This window comes from Halichoeres trimaculatus, unplaced genomic scaffold (assembly GCF_033239565.1).
Source record: "Halichoeres trimaculatus isolate MK-OKI-2021-1 unplaced genomic scaffold, fHalTri1.1 fHalTri1_scaffold_1, whole genome shotgun sequence".
Lineage (NCBI taxonomy): Eukaryota > Metazoa > Chordata > Actinopteri > Labriformes > Labridae > Halichoeres > Halichoeres trimaculatus.
Window position 1 is genome coordinate 9,210,968 of NW_027437179.1, and position 22,587 is coordinate 9,233,554.

A 22,587-nucleotide genomic window follows, 5' to 3' on the forward strand; every position below is an offset into this window, starting at 1 on the left:
TTTTTTGTTGTGCATGTTAGATGGAAAGTAAGGTTGAATCAGCATTTTCAACATGGCAACTACTCTCAATACACTTCAGTTTTCTTAAACTTACAGCCAGCTGACCAGACACAGCCTGCCACACCATTTTATATGGCCCACCGCTTGATATCAATTTACAGTCAAATCCTCATTTGAAATACAAAAATATATATATGGTTGATTTCAGGATTTTTATGTTGTTTTGCTTCCTCACCACAGGAAGCAACATCAAACCCTCTGAAAGGACAGTATGGGTCGTGAGTCTCTGGCACTGTTACTTTAGAAGCCATAGGTGACAAATTTAGGAAACCCCTGAATTAGCCTACAGCTAGCTTCAGCTGTTGATGTTAGTCACGTGATTCACCAAACAATGTGTTGAGAGTCTCACATGGTCTAAAGGTGGGGGTCACATGGAGGACACAGAAAAATACCCCCAGGAAAATAGATGATACTTGAAGAAGAGTGTCCTTTTTTGGATTGATGTTTTGATTTAAAAAAAAAAAAAAGTTCCTGTTATATCTGTGCAGGAATCTAAAATCATTAAATCTCAAATTAATGAAAAAATAAACTCGCTGATGTATCCTGGAAAGTACCCTGCAACCTTTTACTTCTGCTGCTGTTGGTGATTGCCTGACTGAAAGTAGCAGCCTGATAAAGTTTACTCTAACTTCACAGCCTCTTTCAGTTTTCCCTGTCCAAACTTTGCTGTCTGTTCTGTCACAACTTTGTTTCAAGCTCCATCTGACTTCCTCTCAGTGCCCTGTGCCCAGACCAAACCGTAACCCACCTGTCAAGAAATCTGCTATCACAAGAGCTCATTTGTCTGATGAGCTGATGTGACTGGATCTAGGTTAAAGCTAGGCTAGTTGAGCTTGTAAAGACTCTTTGGAGAGAAGTGAACACTCGAGCTTGGGTCACTTTTCTGCTTTTGGCTGCGCATCGACGAGGAAGGTTGGAGAACATGCGAGAGACAGAGAGAAAGAGAGCATGGGTGTGTGTTTGGTGGACAGCCATTCATCCTGAGCTGAGGGAACGTTTCCAAATCTCCCCCCTGACATTCTTCTACCCTCAAAGAAGCCCTGGGACAGAAGTGGCCCAAAACTGGCACAAACTGGCCCCTGCCGTTGCCAGGGACAGCCACTCTGCTGAGGCGTTGCTGGGGCCCAGCTTTTTTTTTTTTTCCGTTGTCACCTCACTTCCTGGTTTAGAAAGGGAGGATCATTAACTATCACGATGGCATATTACACTTTATGTCCACACATCATCAGACTTACAGTATGAGCGGGCTGGCATTTATTGAGAAGGGTTTTATCTTTGCATTTCTAGACTCTGAGTCCCAGGTTTAACCCATTTTGTCAGGTAGAGTGTTGACTTTAACCCCTTATTGCCGGAATTAATAAACAATCAAAAAATATATTGTTTGTATTTGTTTTTGCTTCCTTGCAGTTGTTAAATCAAGTGGAGACTGTATATAAATAGACATGAGAAGTTCATCCCCTGAACAATATATTGTGACATAGTGGATCTTATACGATCTTTGGTATGTGTAGAATATGAATCAATAGGTAATAATGAGATACAAAGGTCATTTCAGCTGCATCAAGACCTGAAGGGTACGTCCCAAATTTGCGACAACAGGCATCAAGGGGGTTAACCTAGATTTTCGTTTCAGCTTTGAGTCAAATTTTCCACATCCTGTCTCTGGCGTGACAGCTCTAAGTGTCACTTTTACTGAGAAAACATTCACATTATGTCATCACAAGAAATGAAAGAAAGAAAATCTTATCAGTACTAATTAACATCAAGCGAGGAGTTAAGTTAGTGGAGCCAGTTGTATACTGAAGAACTGTATACGTGTCTGTGAGAAAGTCTGGAATTCTATGTAGACTGGTTTTTCAAGAGTCCCTTTGTTTAATGTCTGGATCAACATCCGAAAGTAGAGGGGAAAAACTCTAAATGCAAAGCATCAAATCTGTGAAAATAAACTGTTGTATATGAGTCAATAAGTGGCAGAAGAACCCACTTCTTTAACCTTAACGACACTTTTCAAAAGTTTTAATTTCCCCACTCATCCAAAACATTTCATAAAGCTCTCTTAATTTATCTGTTTTTTAGTTTTTTTTTTTCAGCAAGGATCTCTACGGAAAACTCTAAACCAGGTGGGTGCAACCTTTACTCTCAAAGGAGCTATTTTTCCTCACCTCACCTGGATTCAAATCATTCCAGAGCCACAAAATCAAATGTATCTTCACAATAAAGAGTATAAAGTAAATAAAATGCCATAGCAAAAAACAGTGAATAAATATCAAAAAACAAGACGTTTATGAATGTGTGCAATTCTATATGTGATATGATAGTTTATTACTTTAAAAAGAAAAGGCAAAAAAAAAAATAGACAAAAAAAGAAAAATTGAAATCGAAATTAAAAAAGAAATCATTAAAAATTAGGAAAAATTCCTAAAATTTTAAAATTTAAATAAAAGTTTTGACATTTAAATATAAATCTCAAAAATTTCAACAATTTTGAAATGTCAAAAAATTCAAAAAAAAATAATTAAAATTATATTATTTTAATTATTTTTAATTTGTAAAAAAATGAAACTTTTGAAATCATACTTGAATTTGACATATATTGATAATATTGCTCAACTTCCTTTTTTTTTCCTTGCTTTTTGCTAATGTCTTGTCACATATCAAGCTAGTATATTGAGCTGGCACGTTGGCACCTAAATGAATCCATCCACACCAAAGAAAAACTGTTACTTCTTCCAGGTTTGTCTTTTTGTTGGTTTATTTTTCTCACCAGGTATGTGAAATTGAATTGAATTCTTTGTTCATTATAAAGGACTATGACAAATTCACTTTTTAAAACATGTGAAACTTAATCACTCAAATCTTACCAGAATGTGAGCTCAGTGCTCAGTAGCTCAGTGCCTGGTACTGTGACATTCATGTTTTGTAATTTGTGTATTCATTTTGAATGCACATTAATTCCTACCACAAATTGTCAAAAGAAACATTTTACCAGAATGCAGGAAATAAACTGTTAAAGGGTGAAATTACTTCTCATCATGGTTTGAACCCCATAATGTGAATGTCTGTGATTTTGAACTTTGTAATTTCTGTGACCCCCCTGGCCACTGACTCTAAACCTCTGAGTCCAAGCCGCAATGGAGGTTTCCAGATTTTAAGGAGGTTTCCAGATTGTTCTGGATTTAAATAAGCGCTTTTAGATAATTAGAGATACTATATATTTTGACTGGATAACATGCATCCCCTGTACTTGTGACAGATTTTTTTTTAATGCTGTTTCAGACTGACAGCGTGATTGCTGCATTATGACTGCAGGGGAAGACTTGGGGTTGAGCCTTCATGGTATTCACATATATTTAAAAGCCTTATAAATAAAACTGGATGTGCTGCAGCTACAAGGGTATGGCTACAAAAACCTATGGTATTACTGTTCAGGGGTATTGACTTAAAAAGGCTGACACCCACTGCTTGGAGCCGTGAATCGTCCTATTGGTCAATCTGCTTTTTTTCTTTTTTACCTGTTTCAATTACTTTTGGTTAGAACCCAGCCTGCATGCACATACCCTAAGATGTACAGACATCCAAGGAAAGAAAAAACTGAAGCACTTTACAAAATCCTCCTTAAAAGGCTGCCAGCGCCTCATGGAGTACATCAGGTCCCCTTATTGTTACATTTATTCCCAGCCTCATAAACAGCCTGTGTGCATCACTGTTAACATACACATACAATAAGCATTTCTTATGAAGCTGTTTGTGATTAATCTAATTTGACTCATATAAAGTCATCCATCTGTTTAGCACAGTGTCATGTGTACTGAATCCAGAAATGAATCCTCTTAGCTCCTGAATCCTCTTAAGGACAACCCGTGAGTTTCCATTCTCCTTCTTCTGCATTCCTGCAGGAGCGCATACAATGTGCAGCAGGGAGCTCGTGTAGCATACGAATACACATGTTCCAGAGAAGTAACAGGTTTGGAAATACACCAGTTCCTCAAAGATCAGTAGGAACTGCATCAGTCGAGAAGAAAAGACAATAAATAAATCTTTCCCCTTCCTAAACTGTCCTGACTAAACTGATACAGTGACATTGTTGAAATGATGAATTGTTTTGATATAATCCAGAGAAACTATTATATTGCTCAATCAATGACGCACTGATTTATTTGATCAGTTGGTTTTAGCTATATTTACTGGTTACTTTCCCAGAAAAGTAATTGAATTAGTAAAGAAATCACTCATTTATAAATGTAATTAGTTATGATGGAAAGTAATTATTACGTTACTTTTTTGAAAAAACTCTAATTTTGCAAAAAAAAAAAAAAAAAAGAGTTTTTTTAGCAGGTTTTGCTCTGGGATCAATTTTCACATGTATGTTCTTGTCTTTTACATCTATGACATTGAAATTGTGTCTGTGTACTTCAGTACTGAAAAGCAAAGTTAATGTAGTGCCTGTAGGCCTTCTCCCATCCTGAAAAGGCCAGGTTTAACCCGACAAGACCGCTTGATATTTGCCCATATTAAATCTGGCTGAGTGGGCCAGGTCAGATAGACCTACCAACACTTCTGACTTAGGAGGGATTCTCCTTCTTTTTAACCCTGTCTCTCGCTCCACTCCTAACTTGCAGTTTCTCCTGATTAACCCCTTATTTTTAAGTCTGGTCCTGCCATCTCTAATAGTTTTTGTCAAAACAAGTCGTCTTCTTGTGCCTTACATTCAAACCTTGAAAAGCATCCACCCTCTCCCTCCAGTTGGTTTGATCCAAAGATGCTGCATGAGATCCTCTCTGACTGCAGGTTACACAGACGCACACAGGTAGCTGTGTGATATTTGGTACTGAAAAGTTTACTTTAGCATCAGTTCTTTGTTAAAAAAAAAAATGTGTCAACATGATTGTTCTCATCAGTACTTGTGTGTCTGCCGCTTTCCCCCACATTTTATTTGCAGCTCCCGTCTAATGCCTGGCTGAGTGAGCCAGGTGGGATACGTAGTTTTGCGCCTCATTTCAGTGTCTGTAACCCTAATGGTGTTATAATGTTTGAAATAGTAATTAATTAGATTACCCATAACTGGAAAAAAGTAACAGTATTACTAACACTGTTACTCCCAACACTGATCAGAGGCAGAGCTCAGCTGACTGACAGGCAGGTGCCCTATAGCTGATAGTGTGGAGGCTCAAAGCCCGCCCCATTTCCAGTATGGCCCCCACCGATTATTTGCTTCAAAACAGACCAATGACATTATGGAGACTTTGTTCATTTATTATACAGTCTATGGATAACACAAAGAATGATAGTTATCCCTGGAAAACACATAACTTTAAGAGCTCCCCCTGGTGGCTGGCTGCAGTATAGGTCTCAGGCTGCCTTCCTTCTTCTGAGCTATTTAGCTATTTTTTTCTCTAGTATCCTACAAAACTTGTTGTAATAATCACGATTTATATTCAAGTGTTTATACTTTAGAGAACTTTAATTTTGATTCATTGATTCTTTGATGTTTAAAGGCTGACTGACTTGCTGCTCTGGTAAAATGTGAGAAGTTCTTCAGAATTCTTTTTTTTTCTTTGACTGTTAGCAGAGGAAGGATGTCAAGGGGGAACTTACCTAACACTAACACTTACACTGGAATCTATTGCCCTTTTCACTTAAGCAACCTGACAAATCTTTGACATTTTGTTGGTTAGCTAATTGTGTGCTCTTGTTTGCAGAAAGGGTGAAACATCAGTCCAAGTAGCTTTATCAGCCAGAAAACTTCTGCATCGTGCCTCAGCCCCACCGGCCTGAGATGTCAGCATCCTTCAAAGCAATATTCTGTGTCCATATCGTACTATGGGAGACTGCTGTGTATCTAATTCACAGATGATGATCAGTTTTTCTAAGTTTTGGTGACAAGCCCCTTGGTTCATCCACAGATCAGTGTCCTGATCAATTCCAATCAACTTGTGCCACAAACTCTGCCAGAAATCTGGGGGTCATGATTGATGACCAGCTGACCTTTAAAGCTCATGTGGCCTTGATTGCTGGATCTTGTCGATATGCCCTTTAAAATGTTAGGAGGATCAGACCTTACCTGACACAACAGCTTCTGGTACAGGCCCTTGTGGTTTCATGCATTGACTCTCTTCTAGCAGGCCTCTTTCTCTTCACTGGCTTCCAGTGGCAGCTCCAATCAAAATCTAAGCTCTTCTTCTGGCTTACAAAACAGTGACAAGAACGGCTCCTCCCTACCTGGGGTCCCTCATACAGGTCTACACTCCTTTTCACCCACTAGGCTCTGCTTGTGAAAAACCTCTGGTGCTCCCAGCCCAATGCGGCTCTAAATCTCTAGCCAGACTCTTAATGAGTCATTGTTTTTATCACCAACATTTAATAGCATAGTCTGGGATGTTTTGAAAAAATAAAAATATTAACAACAGCCATGCTTTGAATCTCCACAGGTGCATGAATGTTTTAACATTTTTGGTTAATTAGTACATTCCAAGTAGAAATGCTGCCAAACAGATACCCTCTGGTATCAATGAATGACAGAGTGCTCCACCTCAGATGTGTTTTTGACTTTTCTCTGACATCTGTTTAATGATTTTGGATGTGTTTAAGTATCTCACGAGGGGAGGACGCAGCATCATCACTCCTAGGATGAAACTCATTTCATAACAACCAGTTGTATAATAACACAAGTGTGAGCGCTGGTTTATAAGCAATCTCTTTGGGTAAATATTTCACATTTAGCTGCAAAAGAAGCAGCAAATAAAAACCTGTGCTGTTTAAAATCCGTGTTAGGGTTGGCTGTAGGTTTAGCTCTGTGGTCAAACCTTTGGCCTCATGTACAGAGGCTAGAGTCCACGAAATGTTGGCCCCCAGGTTTACATCAGGACATTTTACACATGCCATCCTTAAACCCTGTCTCTGCTGTTCTGTTCCTTCAGTACAGGAATTAAAAAAGTACAGAGGGTAATGGTAATATGAAGAATTACAATTTATTACAAGTGAAACAACAGATAAAAATGTGGTTCAAAAATTCAAGACTCTCAAGACCACATCCATTGTAAAACCCTTTTAACTCTTAAACCTTCATACTGGAGGAGGATGTCTTATCTAAACAGATCACAGTTCCAGGAAGCAGTTTAACAGAATTAGCAGGAAATCTTTGATGACTGAAACCCAGAGGAACCCCCGTAAATCTTTGTTACCGCGCTAAAGAGATCTCCCAGTTGATACTCTGTGTTAGCTCACAACAGACTAAACCTGATTCTTGGAAGACAAAGCTGCTGTGTCTTCATGAGACATGAGGCTCTGGTTCACAGCTAGATGATTTCAAATATTCCCTGATGTAAACATGTGAGACATAAGAATCAAAGAATAACAAGTTTAGGTTTGGTTATTGGTCTGTGAAGATGATTTATTCCATGGCGTAATCTTAGGACTTTTAATGGTTACTGGGTTTTATAACGTAATTCCGGTTTTCTTTTGTTTTAAAACTTGTAAATGACTGAAGTTTCATCAAATTAAAGGGTTTTCCCAAAAAATAAGATGTAACCTTTTACCGGATTAATCCTGCTCAATCGTCACTGCTGGGACTCTATACACGTGTGTCAGTGTCTGTGTCTCCCTTTAACCCTCCCCTCAGCCTGTATGTTGATGTTCTGGTTGTATTGGGACATTTCTGGGTTGAGAGTAGACATGGTTACCTCAGCCAGTCACAGGGCACCCAGTGCACAAGTGATTTTGCGTGTTGATAATTGTGAGTGGAAGAAATTATCCTTAGCAGCTACAGAAGTGGACATAGCACAGAAAAAGAAAAACACAACCAAAAGTGAAACAAAACAACAAACTGATAAAGTTTTTTTCTAAACCTGGTTTGTGTCATACTCGTGATTAGCTTGTGCTTTTGTTGCACCCAGGACTTTTTCTTCCATTTGGCAACTTTAATCTTCCTGGTGCTGCATTTAAAAAAATATATATTTTCCATCAGAATCATCCAGTCCTTCGCAACAAAGACACAGCATACAAGTGCTTTGACCTGTCATGTCACCTCCAAACGCAGGTCAACAGCGTCACACATAAAAAAAATCAAAGGAATTAAGAAGGACTTTTCAGTTTCTGAGCAAACTAACATGAAATTAAAGTACCTTTATCATTTTTTTTAATTAACAGATTAAACAAGTCAAAAATAATATTATGTATACTGTACTTCCTTATTTGTACTGTAGCATACCCTCTTCTGCCCAACTGATCTTCCTATACATACTTATAGGTCATAACACTAACAAAATAAGTCAGGTGCACAACTCTTGAGTCTCTCCCATGAAGAAACATGATGCTACAGGTGGTTGCCGGGCCAGTAAGTGAGTTCAAGTAGTCACGGTCGGAGACTGGTGGTGTGCGCTGCTGCTGGCACTGACCCAAGGAGGAGGAGCCTGGTTTGAATGTTTTGTTTATCAACAAGTAACAAAACTTACTGCAGATCCTACCTTAAAAAAAAAAAAAAAAACTTGTTGTGGAATAGTAAGTCGGTAATCTGCTGTTCTAAAATCTCTGTGTTTTACAGATTTATACAACAGAAGTATTTGTTTTTGTTGAAATGTTATGGTTACTCTTCCTCACCTTTTCCAGTATCTGTGCTTGCTGAGTTTGCTGGTCGCTTCATATTTACCCAAGACATAACAGTGATATCCATTGGCTGGTGAAATCTAGGCAAGAGGGTCAGATTCATTCAGATTCAGATTCCTTTATTTGCCATTTGTGTTAACACATAGGAATTTGTATTGGTAACAACATGTGTGTATTTAAAAACAAGTACTTTTTTCACAAATAAACAAGACCAAGAACAAAAACAAATAAACAACAAAAGAACAAGCACCACAAGTGCAACAGGAGTGGCATGAATAAATATAACGTGCAGTAGAGAGGACCAGTGTATGTTTATAAATATAAATCTGAAACCGGTGACAGAAGTGCCGGTGACACTTAGGGGCGGGGAGGGGGGGCAGAGTCATTGACCAGCTTGGTGGCTGAGGGGAAGAAACTGAGTCTATGGTGTGCTTTCAGAGCCTTCGGCAGGCACCGCCTTCTTCCAGAGGGCAGCAGAGTGAAAAGACCATGGCCAGGATGTCAGGGGTCTGCCATAATCTTTCTAGCTCTCCTCAGTGCTCTGGAGCCGTGGAGGGACTTCAGACAGGGCAGGGGGCAGCCTATCACCTTCTCAGCCATGTGTATCACCCGCTGCAGCTTAGCAAGATCTTTTGCCGCCGCAGCGGGGAACCAGGTGATGATGGAGTGGGTGATGATGGACTCTATGATGGCTGTGTAAAACTGGGCCATCACGGTCCTGGACAGTCTGTATTTCCTCAGCTGCCTAAGAAAGTACAGCCGCTTCTGGGCCTTTTTCAGGAGGGCAATGGTGTTCCGTTCCCACATTAAGTCTATATATATAAGGTATATAAGGGTATATAAGTTGACTTCCTTAAGTATGTTAATATTACCTTAAAGTCATCTCAAATTATTACCGTGATTTCTAACTAATCACCTGGCTGTGTTAAATATTTTATTCTGATTGGTCCGAATCCATACTAATTCTAAATAGCACAGGTCACCAAAGTAAAACCAGATTTATCCACAGAGAGGAGTCAGGTACATTTAAGTTAATGATTTCACCTCTTCCTGTTGACAATGTGGCAAAAACCATTGGTCTCTGATGTGATTCTGACTGGATGTTTTTGATTTTGACCACATTTCATTTGGCGGACACAGGACTTAAGGTTGGTGGTAAATGGCTGACCTGTCAGCAACAGAGACAAGACGGCAAGGGGTTTGAAAACAATATGGAATAAGGCCATCAACACCCACTTTCTTCTCTCACATTCCATCATATATGAGTCAAAAAACATGCAATTTATTTACAAAAACTCTGCATCTATGAGTAATACCACCACAGACCTTAGTTTTGTTCCGTTGGGCCTGCACCTACACACCTAGACCCAGTCAACCAGAAACCACAGCGTGCCACAGTGTGACTGTCTCATACCCATCATTACTGGATGTTTACCCTCCTTGATTTACTGGCCTAGCTCACCACGCTGGAAGCATGGGAAGGATGTGGTGGGGTTGTAGCCTCCGCTCTCTGAGTGACGCTGGAGTTGCTGATGCTGAGCACAACGACTGGTTAGCAACAAGCAAAAAGCACAACAAAGCTCCAGATCCTCCAGGGATGTTGTTAAAGCTGCTAATCTCCAAGGAGCGGCGTTAAGGGGTCGAAGCTGAGAGTTGTTTGTCTGACAACACGAAACACAGGCTGCTTTCCATTAATAAGAAAATCACTGCTCATATATCAAAAGAGTACACAATGTGGAGCAAATGTTAACATCAATAAAGAACAAGGACATTAAAAAGTAATTATTTTATAATACCACTGGACACGAGGGATCATTAGAGCAATAAAAGAACAGGAAGGAAAACAGGAAAATAAGCTGTCAGAATTAGAGTGGAAATTTATTTTATGATTTATGATCATTTCAACAGCACATTGATCTGCAAGCCGTGATCAGTCGGGCTGGAATAACGTGCTTTTCCCAGATTCAGATTTGATTTTTGTTATTTTTAGTTTGCTTTTTCACATCAGACCATGTAAAAAGTTAAATGATGACGATGATATCTACAGATTGTATCAGGGAACCATATTCCCCCAAAAAATGCACATTACATTTGGGTCAGTTATTAGGACTCATTCAGCTTGTAAACAAAGACTTAAATGAAAGATTTGAACTTTTAAAAAAGATTTTTGAACAAAACAAAAACATGATTTGAAGCCATTAAAGGATTTCCTTAAGAAATACCATGCCAACTTTTACAGGAATAATTCTTCATTGTCTGGGCCTCTATGCATGTGTGTCAGTGTCTGTGTCTGCCTTAACCCCCCACCTCTGCCTGTATGTTAATGTTTTGTTTGTTTCAGGACTTTTCCAGGTGGAAAGTAGATGTGGTTACCTCAGCCAATCACAGGACACCCAGCGCATAAGTGACTTTGCGTGTTGATGATTGCGAGTGGAAAAAATTATCCTGAGCAGCAGTGATAATGGACGCAGCATGGAGCAAGGAAAACACAACCAAAGTGAAACAAAACACCAAACAGATAAAGCTTTTTGCTAAATGAGGGTAAAGTTGGCTCAACTTTCATTTGCTTTCAGGCACTTGCAGAGCAGCTCAGAGTGAACAGCAACACAAGTTGGTATGTGTCAAACACCCATAATTAGCTTGTGCTTACATGTTAAGTCAGGTGCAAGGCTCTTGAGTCTCACATACAAACGCGATGCTACAAGTGGTTGCTAGGCTTATGAGTGTGTTCATGTAGACACGGTCAAAGACTGTGGGTGTGCGCTGCTGCTGGCACTGAACCAAAGAAGAGCAGCCTAGTTTGAATGTCGTCACTAACAAGTAACGAAAAATCTTGCAGACCCTAGATTTAAACAAAAATCCCAAAACTTTAATACATTGATTGTTTTATCACATCCCTAGTGATCAGAGTGGAGATCATACAGACATGATAGATAGATAGATAGATAGATAGATAGATAGATAGATAGATAGATAGATAGATAGATAGATAGATAGATAGATAGATAGATAGATAGATAGATAGATAGATAGATAGATAAAAAAGAAAGAAAGAAAACAAGAGTTTTTGTAGTAAGTAACTTTTTCAAATTCTTGGGGAACAGCTTAAAGGAGTGACTCTCCTTTCTCAGGCAGAGGGCAGCTGGTCACACCTGTTTCCATGGTGAGATTAAAAAATTTACCACCCTAAAGTTTTGCTTCATTATTATACTGTACATTTGCAGCTAAAATGTGTCCGCCAAGGTTTCAAATATAAAACTCTATTTTTGGCTCCATAGTTTATTTATTTAATTTAGAGAGGGTTTTTTTTTACTGTAAGACATCCCAAAGGCTTAAAAACAAAACACAGAGGCACATTACTAGAGGATTTTAGCAAGGTTAGTTTTTTTCTGTTTCATAAGCGATTCTTGTGTGGTTTTAATAAATAATCTCTCCCTCTGGTGTCTCCTCATTCACTGGGGTGTAATTGCAAACCTGGATTATGTAACACATTTATTTATCCTCTTTGTTGGTGGATCAATTACTCAAATCCAGCCCTGCTCGGTTAAATTGTAGTGACACGCGTGTGTGCCCATTCATTCAGGAATCTAGCTCATTGTTAAATTCAAACTTCCATCTCTGCCCCCTGCTAGTAAATTAGTAGGCTCGTGGAGGAGACTGGCACCACACGGGTACAAATTTACACACACACACACACACACACACACACACACACACACACACACACACACACACACACACACACACACACACATAGGAGTGTGTTGAGGGAGGGGACGTGCTTGTGAGCTGTATGAGGAGGAGAAGGAGGAGGAGGGAGTGTGTATCGTCAGCTCAGAGTGTGGAGAGGGGAGGGCCCGCCTCTGGCTTCCTGGCCCCCTGCACAGGACGGGTGTATTATAGATGCGCATCAAAGCAGCCGGGCGGCGGGGGCCAGTGGACGGGTGCAATGTGACGGGGTCGGGAGAGACTAGTAGAAGCAGCCTTAACCGCGTGGGAGGGAGGGTTTAACCATTAACCTCCATTAACCATTAAAGCAGCTGTGCGGAGCCGGTACCGTACATAAGGCGTGCGCACCGGCGTCCACGCCTCATCCTGAGCGCGTAACCAAGAGGTCAGCCACGAGTCCGCGTGCTGTTCCTGCTCATCACGCCGGGTTCTCTGCTCCTTCTCTTCGGATTGCTGACACTTAAAGGTAAGCTCCTCTGAGGGACTGTTTTATTTTTACACTGCTGGACATTTAAGCGGAATTCTCATTGAACGGAGCGAGAAAGCTGCTTTAAGAGCCACAGTTATCTAACGGAATGTGGCACTCGCTTGTCCACTCTGCGAAACCCACCCCTAATTAAGGTGTTGGCTGTGTGGTGCTCATACATCATGGCACTTCATGTAGCATTTGATTTTGCATGTTTGAGTTTGAGACTCGTGGTGATAGTGGCAGTGACATGGGCTCCAGCCCGGTGTTGGAACAGAAAGCCCCCTGCCCTCGTTTAAATGAGCAGCAGAAAAGAAAAAGAGGGCTCGTCTATTCAGTGCTGACCAGGGGAGCACTAATTTACGCCTTTGCCATGTTGGGTTCGGGTGGTATTGGTCCTGACTACTAAACAGAGGATTGTTTCAGCGGGGAGAAGTCTGTGTGCGGATGTCGCAACATGCAGGCGGAGGAAAGCTGCGTCAGTTAACGACACTCAGACACGACGCACGTCGGTAAACCTTCAGAATAAGAACCAACAGTGCTGCCAAGTTTAGGAAGACATTCAACTTTTTCCATCTGTGTCAGTAGAACAGTGTTTTTTTGTGTGTGAGAGAGTTGGATTGCTGTTTTTACTCAAGTCAATGAGTGTGAAAATTATTTATCCAAGAAAAGAATTAAAATTGTTTAACCACACTGCCTTTTACTCAATATTTCTCCTACAGTCTTTAAGATTTTAAACTTTCTTCCCCCATTTATTCTATAATGAAATTTTGTCACCCTTCGAGTTCGAGAGTGACGTTTTAGGCAAAGCAAGTTTCTTTACATAGCACATTTCAGAGAGGGAGCGCTCAAAGTGTTTAACAGAGATACAAATCAGCAAATCATGCTAAAAGAAAACAATTAAAAATAAATTGAAAAGCGGAAAACATAATAATAATTATGATAATAATAATAATAATAATAATAATAATAATAATAATAATAATAATAATACAATAAAAAAATAATATGTCAAAAAAATAAGGTTAAAGCATATATTAAGATATTAGCATGAAAGTAGCAGTTCAGAGTTGTGCCGTTAAAAAAAAATGATTTGTCAAAATAATCTATCAAAAGGCTGCCGTAAAAGGTTTTATTCCGCCGTAAAAAGGTTTAACTCGGACAGTAAAAACTAGGGTAAACTGGCAGGTTTTCGCACTGTTTGGCTAATGTTAGAAAACGTGTCCTTGTCAGGGCTTTGGGAGTTTATTTTGAAAGGTATGGCAGGATCCGTTTCCTGTGCTTTGAAGCTGCTTTGACGGTGCATGGTGTCGTACCCGCTTCCAGAGGATGTACGCAGCACCTCTGTTAATGCTAGAATATTTTTAGCCGCCGAGAGGAAATTTGGCGCTGGATGAGTCTGTTTTTAAACTCACTGTTGTTTGTCTCTCCTCGGGTCTGCCATGATGTCAGTGTCGGTTGTTTTGTCTTCTTTATTTTACACTGTGAGGCTTGAATGAGTGGTGGAGTTATACGGAGCTTCAGGAGTTATATCACGCGAAGTACTCGAAGAATATTTATGTTAAATTTCTGGCAGTTGTGTCACATTTTGGGAAACTGTTGTACTATCTGTTCATTTCGATAATTTATATGAGGATTGTAAAAAAGAACTGGAACTTATGTGAAAATGAATTTAGAATGGGTCTTTTTTCCTGTAATATCAGTGAGATAAACAGACGCATTTTTCTAACTGTGTGGCTTGAGCTCCACTAAGTTTTAGCAACTTTATGGAAAGTCTCTTAGGTCACCTGTTTTTTTTTCCCAGTGTTTGAAAGATTTGGGAGTATGAAAGGATGTCAACCACACTTTATTGTCAAATGACTACCATAGTCTGCAAGATACTGATAATAGGAAATGAATCTGTATCAGAGCGGTGTAATGTTGACATTTAAGTGATAAATGAATTTGTTCTTTCCCCAGGTGACCGCCCACTCTGCTTGGAGATGCAGTGATTTTCTGCAACCCGTAATTCAATCTTCATGCTGCAGGCCTTTAAATATCTCCCCTGGAAACCTGCCAGAAGCCACGTGGTGTAAGGTGAGACATTCCCAGCCCAGTACACCGACCAGTCTGACATGATCGGTGAACCAAGAGCATGACCAGTCTGCACTGCACCCTGACTGGAAGCCTGTGATTGTACTTCTCCTTTAGCTTAAACTTTACCCTGAAAGACTGATTCCAAGTGACTGGAGGGGATTTCTGTGGTGAGTCCCTCAGCCTCTACTTTTTTTCTTCCTCTGCTGTTTTGAAACAGTATGCTTTCTTCTTTTTATTGCTGGCCCACCCTGAGCACCTTGCAGTGAATGGAGAACATACTGGTTTTGCTCCCGAAGCACCGACAGGAACACGGGCTCTGCAGGTGCACAGCTGCATGTGCCTTGCTGCAGGTTTTTTCCTACAGAGCGGTTTTCTCCTGGTCTTTAATAGCGACCCCAACTCCGTCTAAGCCTCTTTAATGGGATAAATCAGTGGGACTGATCAGGTTCAAAACCAGATCAGGTGACCAATTCTATTCGGACTTCCCCAAACTGAAAGGCCAAGACGACCAGACCATTTCTTTTTTAAGCCCATTGTCTTCGAAAGGCTTCCGCATGGTACTTTGGTCGAAAGAACAAGACAAAGTCCCCGACATCGACATGTCCTCCGGGGCCATTGAGGTGAAGAAAGAGGGAGGCCCCCTAGGTCCGGCTTTCCTCAACTCCAACTGCTCCGTCCACCCGGTGATCCTCACCAAGGGCCCAGAGGAGGTGAGCCCAGGCACCGGGGGCGAGTTTGAGCTCACAGAAGTCACTAATTTCACAGAGAGGGCAGGTGAGACCGGGGAGGATGAGGAGAGGGCTGAGATTGTGGTGGCAATGGACTGCCGGGCAAATGCCAAAGGACAGCGGGAGGAGGATGCGCTCCTTGAGAATGCAAGCCAGAGCAACGAGAGTGACGACACCAGCACGGACCACAGCCCAGAACCACCAGCGCCCCTGAAAGAGACCTCCTTCACCATCGGCCTGCAGGTGGTCTTCCCCTTCCTGCTGGCAGGGTTTGGGACGGTGGCAGCTGGAATGGTGCTGGACATTGTCCAGGTGAGTCATACATTCTCTGCCTAATACTGCAAGCACACACCAGACACTGACTATGAATGATGAAAGATCAGTTTTAAATAAAATCTGGAAAATCAAAGTTCTGGATTCAGGGGTGTAGACTAGTTTAAAATGAGATTTTCAGGGCACCATATTTGGGTTTTCTCCTTTACAAGAAGTGAATGGAACTGAAGTGTTATGGAAAGTGAAATGTTCTGGGCTTTGTAGATCAACAAGAGTAAACATTAAAACTTTTTTGTCCTTTTCTTAAAATCATTTTCATGTTATTCATTAAAGTGTCTGGAAACACCAGCTCAAACTGAAACCAGTTTATTAACTTCTTTTCTGATAAACCAGTTACACCTGGAACATCACTCTCAGTTCGTGCAATGACTCACAGCTGTGTGTCCTAGCAGAGCTGGTGCTTCAGGAAGACTGTACACTGTCACATGTACTGAGGATGGGTTTGCCTCTTGGGAATTTGAATGAACTGGTCTAACGAGCCCTGTTTGGATTCTCTGATGTCAGTCATTGTCCTGATGGCATGTCTTTGAGGATGGGTTGTGACGTATTATAGGGGTATTAACAAAACCTTTTTCTTGTCAAAGGCTGGCCTGCCTTACCCTAGAGCTGGCACAAAGTTACAATCACACACCCTTCTGTTTGTACTCTGACGCACAAACACAGAGAATATTAGAAGTTTGTTGTCATGTAGCCAGAGAAATGAATTCTGCCACGAAATGAGAAATCTAAATTTAGAGTTACTTTCTGTCTTTTCTCTCTTGTTGACTCACTGCAGTTGCTCTGAGTGTAACACAGTGTGCATGTGCAGTGTAAAAATTCAGGCCAAACTCATGCTGACAGGTCAAAAACGGTATTTCTCTCAAGTCAGCTTGTGCTACAGATAAAGTTTGAGGTGTCCGGCTGCCAGGAGACCAGTCCGGGCACATTGTGTACACACATTCTGATGCCAGCATGGTGGACCCCAGGAACTCAGAACAGAGAGAAGGGGAGGAAGCAGGGGAATAAGTGTACTTTCTTTGAGCACCTGAAATGGCAGCGCACTTCAGTCAAAGCGAGAGCCAGTGTGAAAACAAAACACAATGTGGTTTCAAAGCCTTCATTACCGTGTGGTTAGGTATCCTCACTAAACCAGGAATGCAGAGGTTTGAGGTCAAAAAGTTTTCATGCTGCCTCAACCAAGGCACCATGCTGCTGCGGTTTCTCCAGTTTCCAAAACACTCTGCACATATTTCCTCTGGAGGTAAAGCTGAAAGAGGGGAGACGTAGGAGGTACAGGGCTTTACGTTTCTCTCTAGTTTACCATGATTGGTCGGAAATCTTGAAAATGAATTAAATGAGATTCAAAGTGAGGCTTGAGAGTCAGGTTGGTGCAAATGTGTCTGTTAATTCTGCACTGAGCACCTAGCAGGTGCACCCAGGCTTATTCCCCCTGTATGACACAGCAGAATGCTAACTCAGCTAATCCCCCCTTGTCCTTGCATAAAGGTAATTGTCTAATTCCATCACAGTCTCTTACAGATTTGGTAAGTCAGAACCAGTTGAAACAAGCCTCAAAACTTGTACACAGGAAGTCCTTAAGAGGATGCCTCTGCCTGCTCAGAGTTTAGTTGCAGCTTGGACCGGTGCATGACCCAGCTTTTGGCGTCACTCTCTGTACGGTTTCTTTGAAATCTGACCTCTTTAACGTTAGTCTCTTTTTACGTCTTCAGCTCATACGCACGCAGAGCTTATGGCCTCATTCCAACCTGAGGTTGGCCTTGAAAGGACTCTACAGGCTGGTATAGAAGAGTGAGAAGTCTGCATAGTTCTGCTCAGTGACTTGGCAGCAGAATGACCTAAAACTGTCAGTCCCTTACAGCCAGGGCCAGACACTTAGGACTTTGAGGGCGACTGACTTGCTTGGACTAAAGGTTACGCATAGTTTGTAAAGGTCATGTAGTGCTGGTTTTCCTTGGAATGCCTGTGTCAAAGGTCAGTCGGGTAATTTATTAGACTGGACTTATTCTGGCAGATTTCACCTGTACACACTGCTCACTACGGCTCAGTCTGTTCAGTCATATTCATATGTAAGAGAGTTATTACGTCTTCTTTGGTGTCTAGACGTCTGTCCTGAGGTCCTGTGGTGTTTGAGGATGTAAACAGTAAATTAAGCGAAGAAGTGGGACAAAACTTCAGCCTCAAAAACAGCCTCACAAACAGTCACCAGTAAACAGGAAATCATAGTCTACACAATGGTTTCCCACCAGCCAAGCCCTCACTGCCCACCAGTCACCGTTTTGGTCCAACCACTTCCACTTGTCTGGTGACTGAGACACCAGAGCGTTGGCTTCTTCCCGCTGACTGAATCACCCTACAGCTGCCTCAGTGAACTGGACAAACACAAGCTTCGATATGTGACTCATGTTGGTTTCATTTTTTGATATAAGATCGAACACCAAAACCAAGAGCATTAAAATAAACTCTCAGCTGCTGTTCTTCAACCCTTGTGTGAGATGTGTTTCTCTCTTATTTCTGTCAGCCGCAGATGTGATTTTCTAACAATCATTACCATCAGCTCACAGCCTTTAACTTCAGACAAATATCCCATCTTTGGTTAGCATTTAAGTGATAACAAGGGAAAGGATTAGAGGGTTAGATTGCTTTTGTGTTGCCACAAACTCTGGCTAATCGTTCACTCTCTCCCTGATCCTTAGCAAGACTTCCTGGATCCTAGCTTGTTTGTACACACTCTAACTGCACTGATAGTCATCTTCAGGATGTATTCATGTTCGCTTTAATGCTTCTAATGGCAACATGAAGCAATGAATATAAATTTGTGGCATTTAAAATTTCAGTTTAGAATAAATTAGCCAGTTTTAAGTTTGTGAAACTGTTGCACTTTGAGAAATCATGCTGATCAGGTTTATTTCTGTACCTAATGTTCTTTTTTTAGGTGCAATGCCAGAACACCCAAACACAGTATTGTCAATTCTATCCTGGATGTCATGTGTATGCACACATGCCTGGACCAGATCCAGTAAAATGAAACAAATACCATCAGATGTAGTTTCTAGGACGCTGCCAAAGTTACATCAACATTGCACGCCATTGGGTTCAGTGTCCCTGTCAGTACAGTAAGTACAGTGGTCACAAATAAAATGGGGCTGTGTTACTCAACTGGGCAACCTGACCCCTGGGGGGCTCACATACCAGAGCTCCTATAGGTCTGTACACAGAGGTACTGGGGTTGTCCAGTAGAGTTCTCAGAACCGAGGAGGTGGCCGTGAGGAGGGAGGGCTTGTTTGGCTCCGAGCCAGTGTTCCATGGAGACAACAACATATATCACCACAGGGGAGGCCGAGAGGGAGATGGAGAGGAGAGACAGAAGTAGAGAGAAGAGAGAGAAGGAGAGAAGGCTTGAAAACATGCGGCTGTGAAAGAGGAGAGGAGTGCTTACAGAGGTGCTCACAAGGCTGCTGGGTTGGCAGAAGGCAGCGAGCCAGGCTGAGGGGCTGCCTGTTGGAAAAGAGCACTGCTTGGCCTGCTGACAGCAAGGGGATGGACAGAACCAGTTTAACCCACACTCCAGTTTTGGTGACGAACCCACTGATAGAACACAAACTGGACCGTGGAGTAGACCCCCTTATCAGCTGTGTACATCTGGATGCACAGTGGGAGCAACGCACTAAAACAGAGATGTTAGCTGGCTGGCGTGAGAAATGGGGCCAACTGTGTTTTTACTCTGCTACTCCTCTATTTTCCTCCCCTCCTCTACTTTCTCCTCTTTTCTTTCCTGTGTCAGCCCCTGTGAATATTGATTCAGCTCTGGGTAGACTGGACTGTAAGTGCTGGGGGCCTTTGGGCCTGGCTCCAAAGATAAGCACTTTTACTGGAGATAGATCGATGGCTTGGGCCTCAGCTATAGTTTGTGGCCACAGTAGACCGAAAACCTGCTATCACTGCATGTGCTCTAATGGAGGCACAGGAGAGGCACTTCACCACAGTGACAAGCCAGGGGACTTACAGGGAACCCACTGCTTAAGAACTGGCAGGGTGCCAGAGAGGGTTATTGAGGGTCAGGTCTCAAATCACTAGCTATACATTTCATTAAAGGTCATCTACTTCTATCTGGATGCATGGGTGAACCGTTATATCTTATTCATGCGAGACAAAAGTTGCAGTTTCTCTGGGAAAACCATTCACTAAAGATGCTCCACACTGTGACTTTGGTTGTGTGGTTAGAAAACATATTTAATTCTAAAAGAGGAGTCGGGGGCCGAAACAGATGGATGCTCTTCTGTTCTAAAGCACTCTCAGGCCATGTTTACATGACAGTATTTCACCACAAAATGAAAAAAAATGCAGAGAAAAAAATCAGCATTTACACGAAAACACTAAGAGACTGAAAACGCTGTAGTAAGCATGCCAGGCCTGTAGTTGGCACTGTAACTGTCCAGAACCGGTTTATGGTAGATCCCCATGGGACAATTATCTGGCGAATTGGTGAATGCTAAGTGTAGAAGTTGAGCAACAGATGCTCATTTTGTTAAAGACAGTCAGCAGATTGAGCAGCACAAGAACAACGTAGTAGTCCATGATGATCGTAGCAATGGTACTGTTGCACTGTTGTAAGCATGGAGATAGGTGTCAGCGTTTCGGCTAGCTGTTTACACCACAACGGTGGCGGCAGTGTTTTGGAAAAAATCCACTCTGGAGGCTGTTTTCAAAAGTTTGTGTTTGAGGCCGGCTAAAACGCTGTTTCTGTGTAAACCAGCATCTGAAACACAACAATAATTTGCGTTTCAGATGCTTAATTGTCCTGTAAAAACCCCTTCAGTGAAGAGGCTTTGAGAAGAAAGCTATATACACTTGGATGATTTTTAGTCTTCATTTCACTTTAAGCTCATGACTTAGTTACTGTTTCTTCTTTGTTAAAGCATCTGTTCACTGGGTTTATGTGAGCTAGTTGGACAGAAAAAGTCTATAACTCTCAGTGGTAACACAGGTTGACCAATAGAATAGAATAGAATAGAAAATACTTTATTTATCCCCGAGGGGAAATTCAGGAGTTACCGCAGCATTTAAGAAAACAAAAGTAAGAGTATAGAAAGTGCAAAAAGGTCCATAAGAAATTAGATGACGGCATCCCGTCCACCACTCGTCCCCACTCTCCAGCCCAGCCAGTCTCCACCTCCACAGGGTCCAGGACTGAGCCTCCCCAGCAGTCTGTTCAGTCTGTGTCTCCTGGATCCTGTCTGCTCACAGCAGGTGAAGCTCCTCCAATGTGGATATAATGCTAATATAGTGAAATAGATTATATTAATCTTGGGAAATTATATGTTTATCAAGGATATTTACATTAGGTAGTTCAGTTACTCCTGAAAACTGCGTTTTGGCAGTGCAGCTGTTGTTGTCTGATATTTGTGGTATACCTATTGGCTCAGCATGCTCATTAAACTTTGCCAAAATCAAGTTGTGAAGCTATGTCCTGATTTCAAACAAAAGTGAGTCATCAGTGTAAATTGTCTGTAGACATTGTGCAGAGTCAATCCTGTTAAGATACTCCAAACATGTTGGAGACAGATCGTAACTATTTTTATATTAAGGGACTTTTAACAGGACAAAGTCTTAAGATTTTAACCCTGTTGATCAAAAGCTAATGATGTTCCTTAAAATGAATAATACGCAGTCTTGTAGTTTTTCTCTTTTTATACTTCTGCAAGTTCAGGACCCTTAACATCCAACATAGGGGTCTTTGTATCCTGGTAATCAGAAGACAGTACTGTACATAGAGCAGGAAATGAGGTGATGGCGTGGAGTGACATGGGAAAAAGACCAGAGACTTGACTTAAACCAAAGCCACCCACTTGAAGGCTGACCTAATGGGATGTGACCTTAACCACTTTTCCAGTCGTCCCCAACCTTTTTTGCGCCACCGACCGGTTTAAAGTTAGACAATATTTTCACGGACCCGCTATTCTCCTGTCTCCTCACTGGCTCTTTTGCCCTGCCTAAATTTTTTTTTCCAAAGATCGTTGTTTTTTGTCCATTTTGCTAGCTTGGGGGTTTAGGGTCAAGAATGAGTCATAGACAGGTATGACCAAGAGAATCCGGTCATTTTTCAAAATAAAACATCCTTTAGAATCAGATGAGAAATCAGACCGAAATAATGTAAGTTGAGTATTTTTTTATGTGCGGCCCGGTACTGGTCCACAGCCCAGGAGTTGGGGACCACTGCCCTAGGCCATATCAGCACCCTGTGTTCCATTGATTTGACCTACACTCTTTGCTGTTTTGTTTTTAGTTCATGTTTTTTCAATGGTACTTAGCAAGAGCTCTGTAGTGTTGCCTCTGATTCTGTTTTTTTTTTTTTTTTTTTTTTTTTTTGGAGGGGGAAATTGCTATCAATGAGCACAAAAACCAGACCCTTGAATGTCGGGACTTCAACTCAGAGGTGCTGAAAATAGAGCAAGGAAAGCCGTTTGAATCTATTTTAAAATGCAGTGCTGTGGAAGTTTCTTTGGTGTTGTTTGGTGTTGAGGGTACTGTTTCCCAAGCAGGTGAATTGCCCATGTGCCTATCCAATTAAATTATCTTAGCTTATGCAATCATAAT

General features: G+C 41.4%; 1 protein-coding gene across 2 annotated transcripts in view; it reads left to right on the forward strand.

The window, feature by feature from the left end:
- Window positions 1-12,535: 12,535 nt before the first annotated feature.
- Window positions 12,536-22,587, forward strand: part of slc41a1 (solute carrier family 41 member 1) — a 32,938-nt gene continuing 22,886 nt past the window's right edge. Inside the window, exons 1-2 of one of the 2 annotated variants that reach the window (XM_074673355.1) lie at window positions 12,536-12,856; window positions 14,816-15,972. In XM_074673355.1, coding sequence (XP_074529456.1) covers window positions 15,487-15,972 — 486 coding nt within the window. In that variant the 5' untranslated portion in view covers window positions 12,536-12,856; window positions 14,816-15,486. Of the gene's footprint in view, window positions 12,857-14,180; window positions 14,304-14,815; window positions 15,973-22,587 lie in introns of those variants that run through there. The other variant, XM_074673361.1, reaches the window with a different exon arrangement.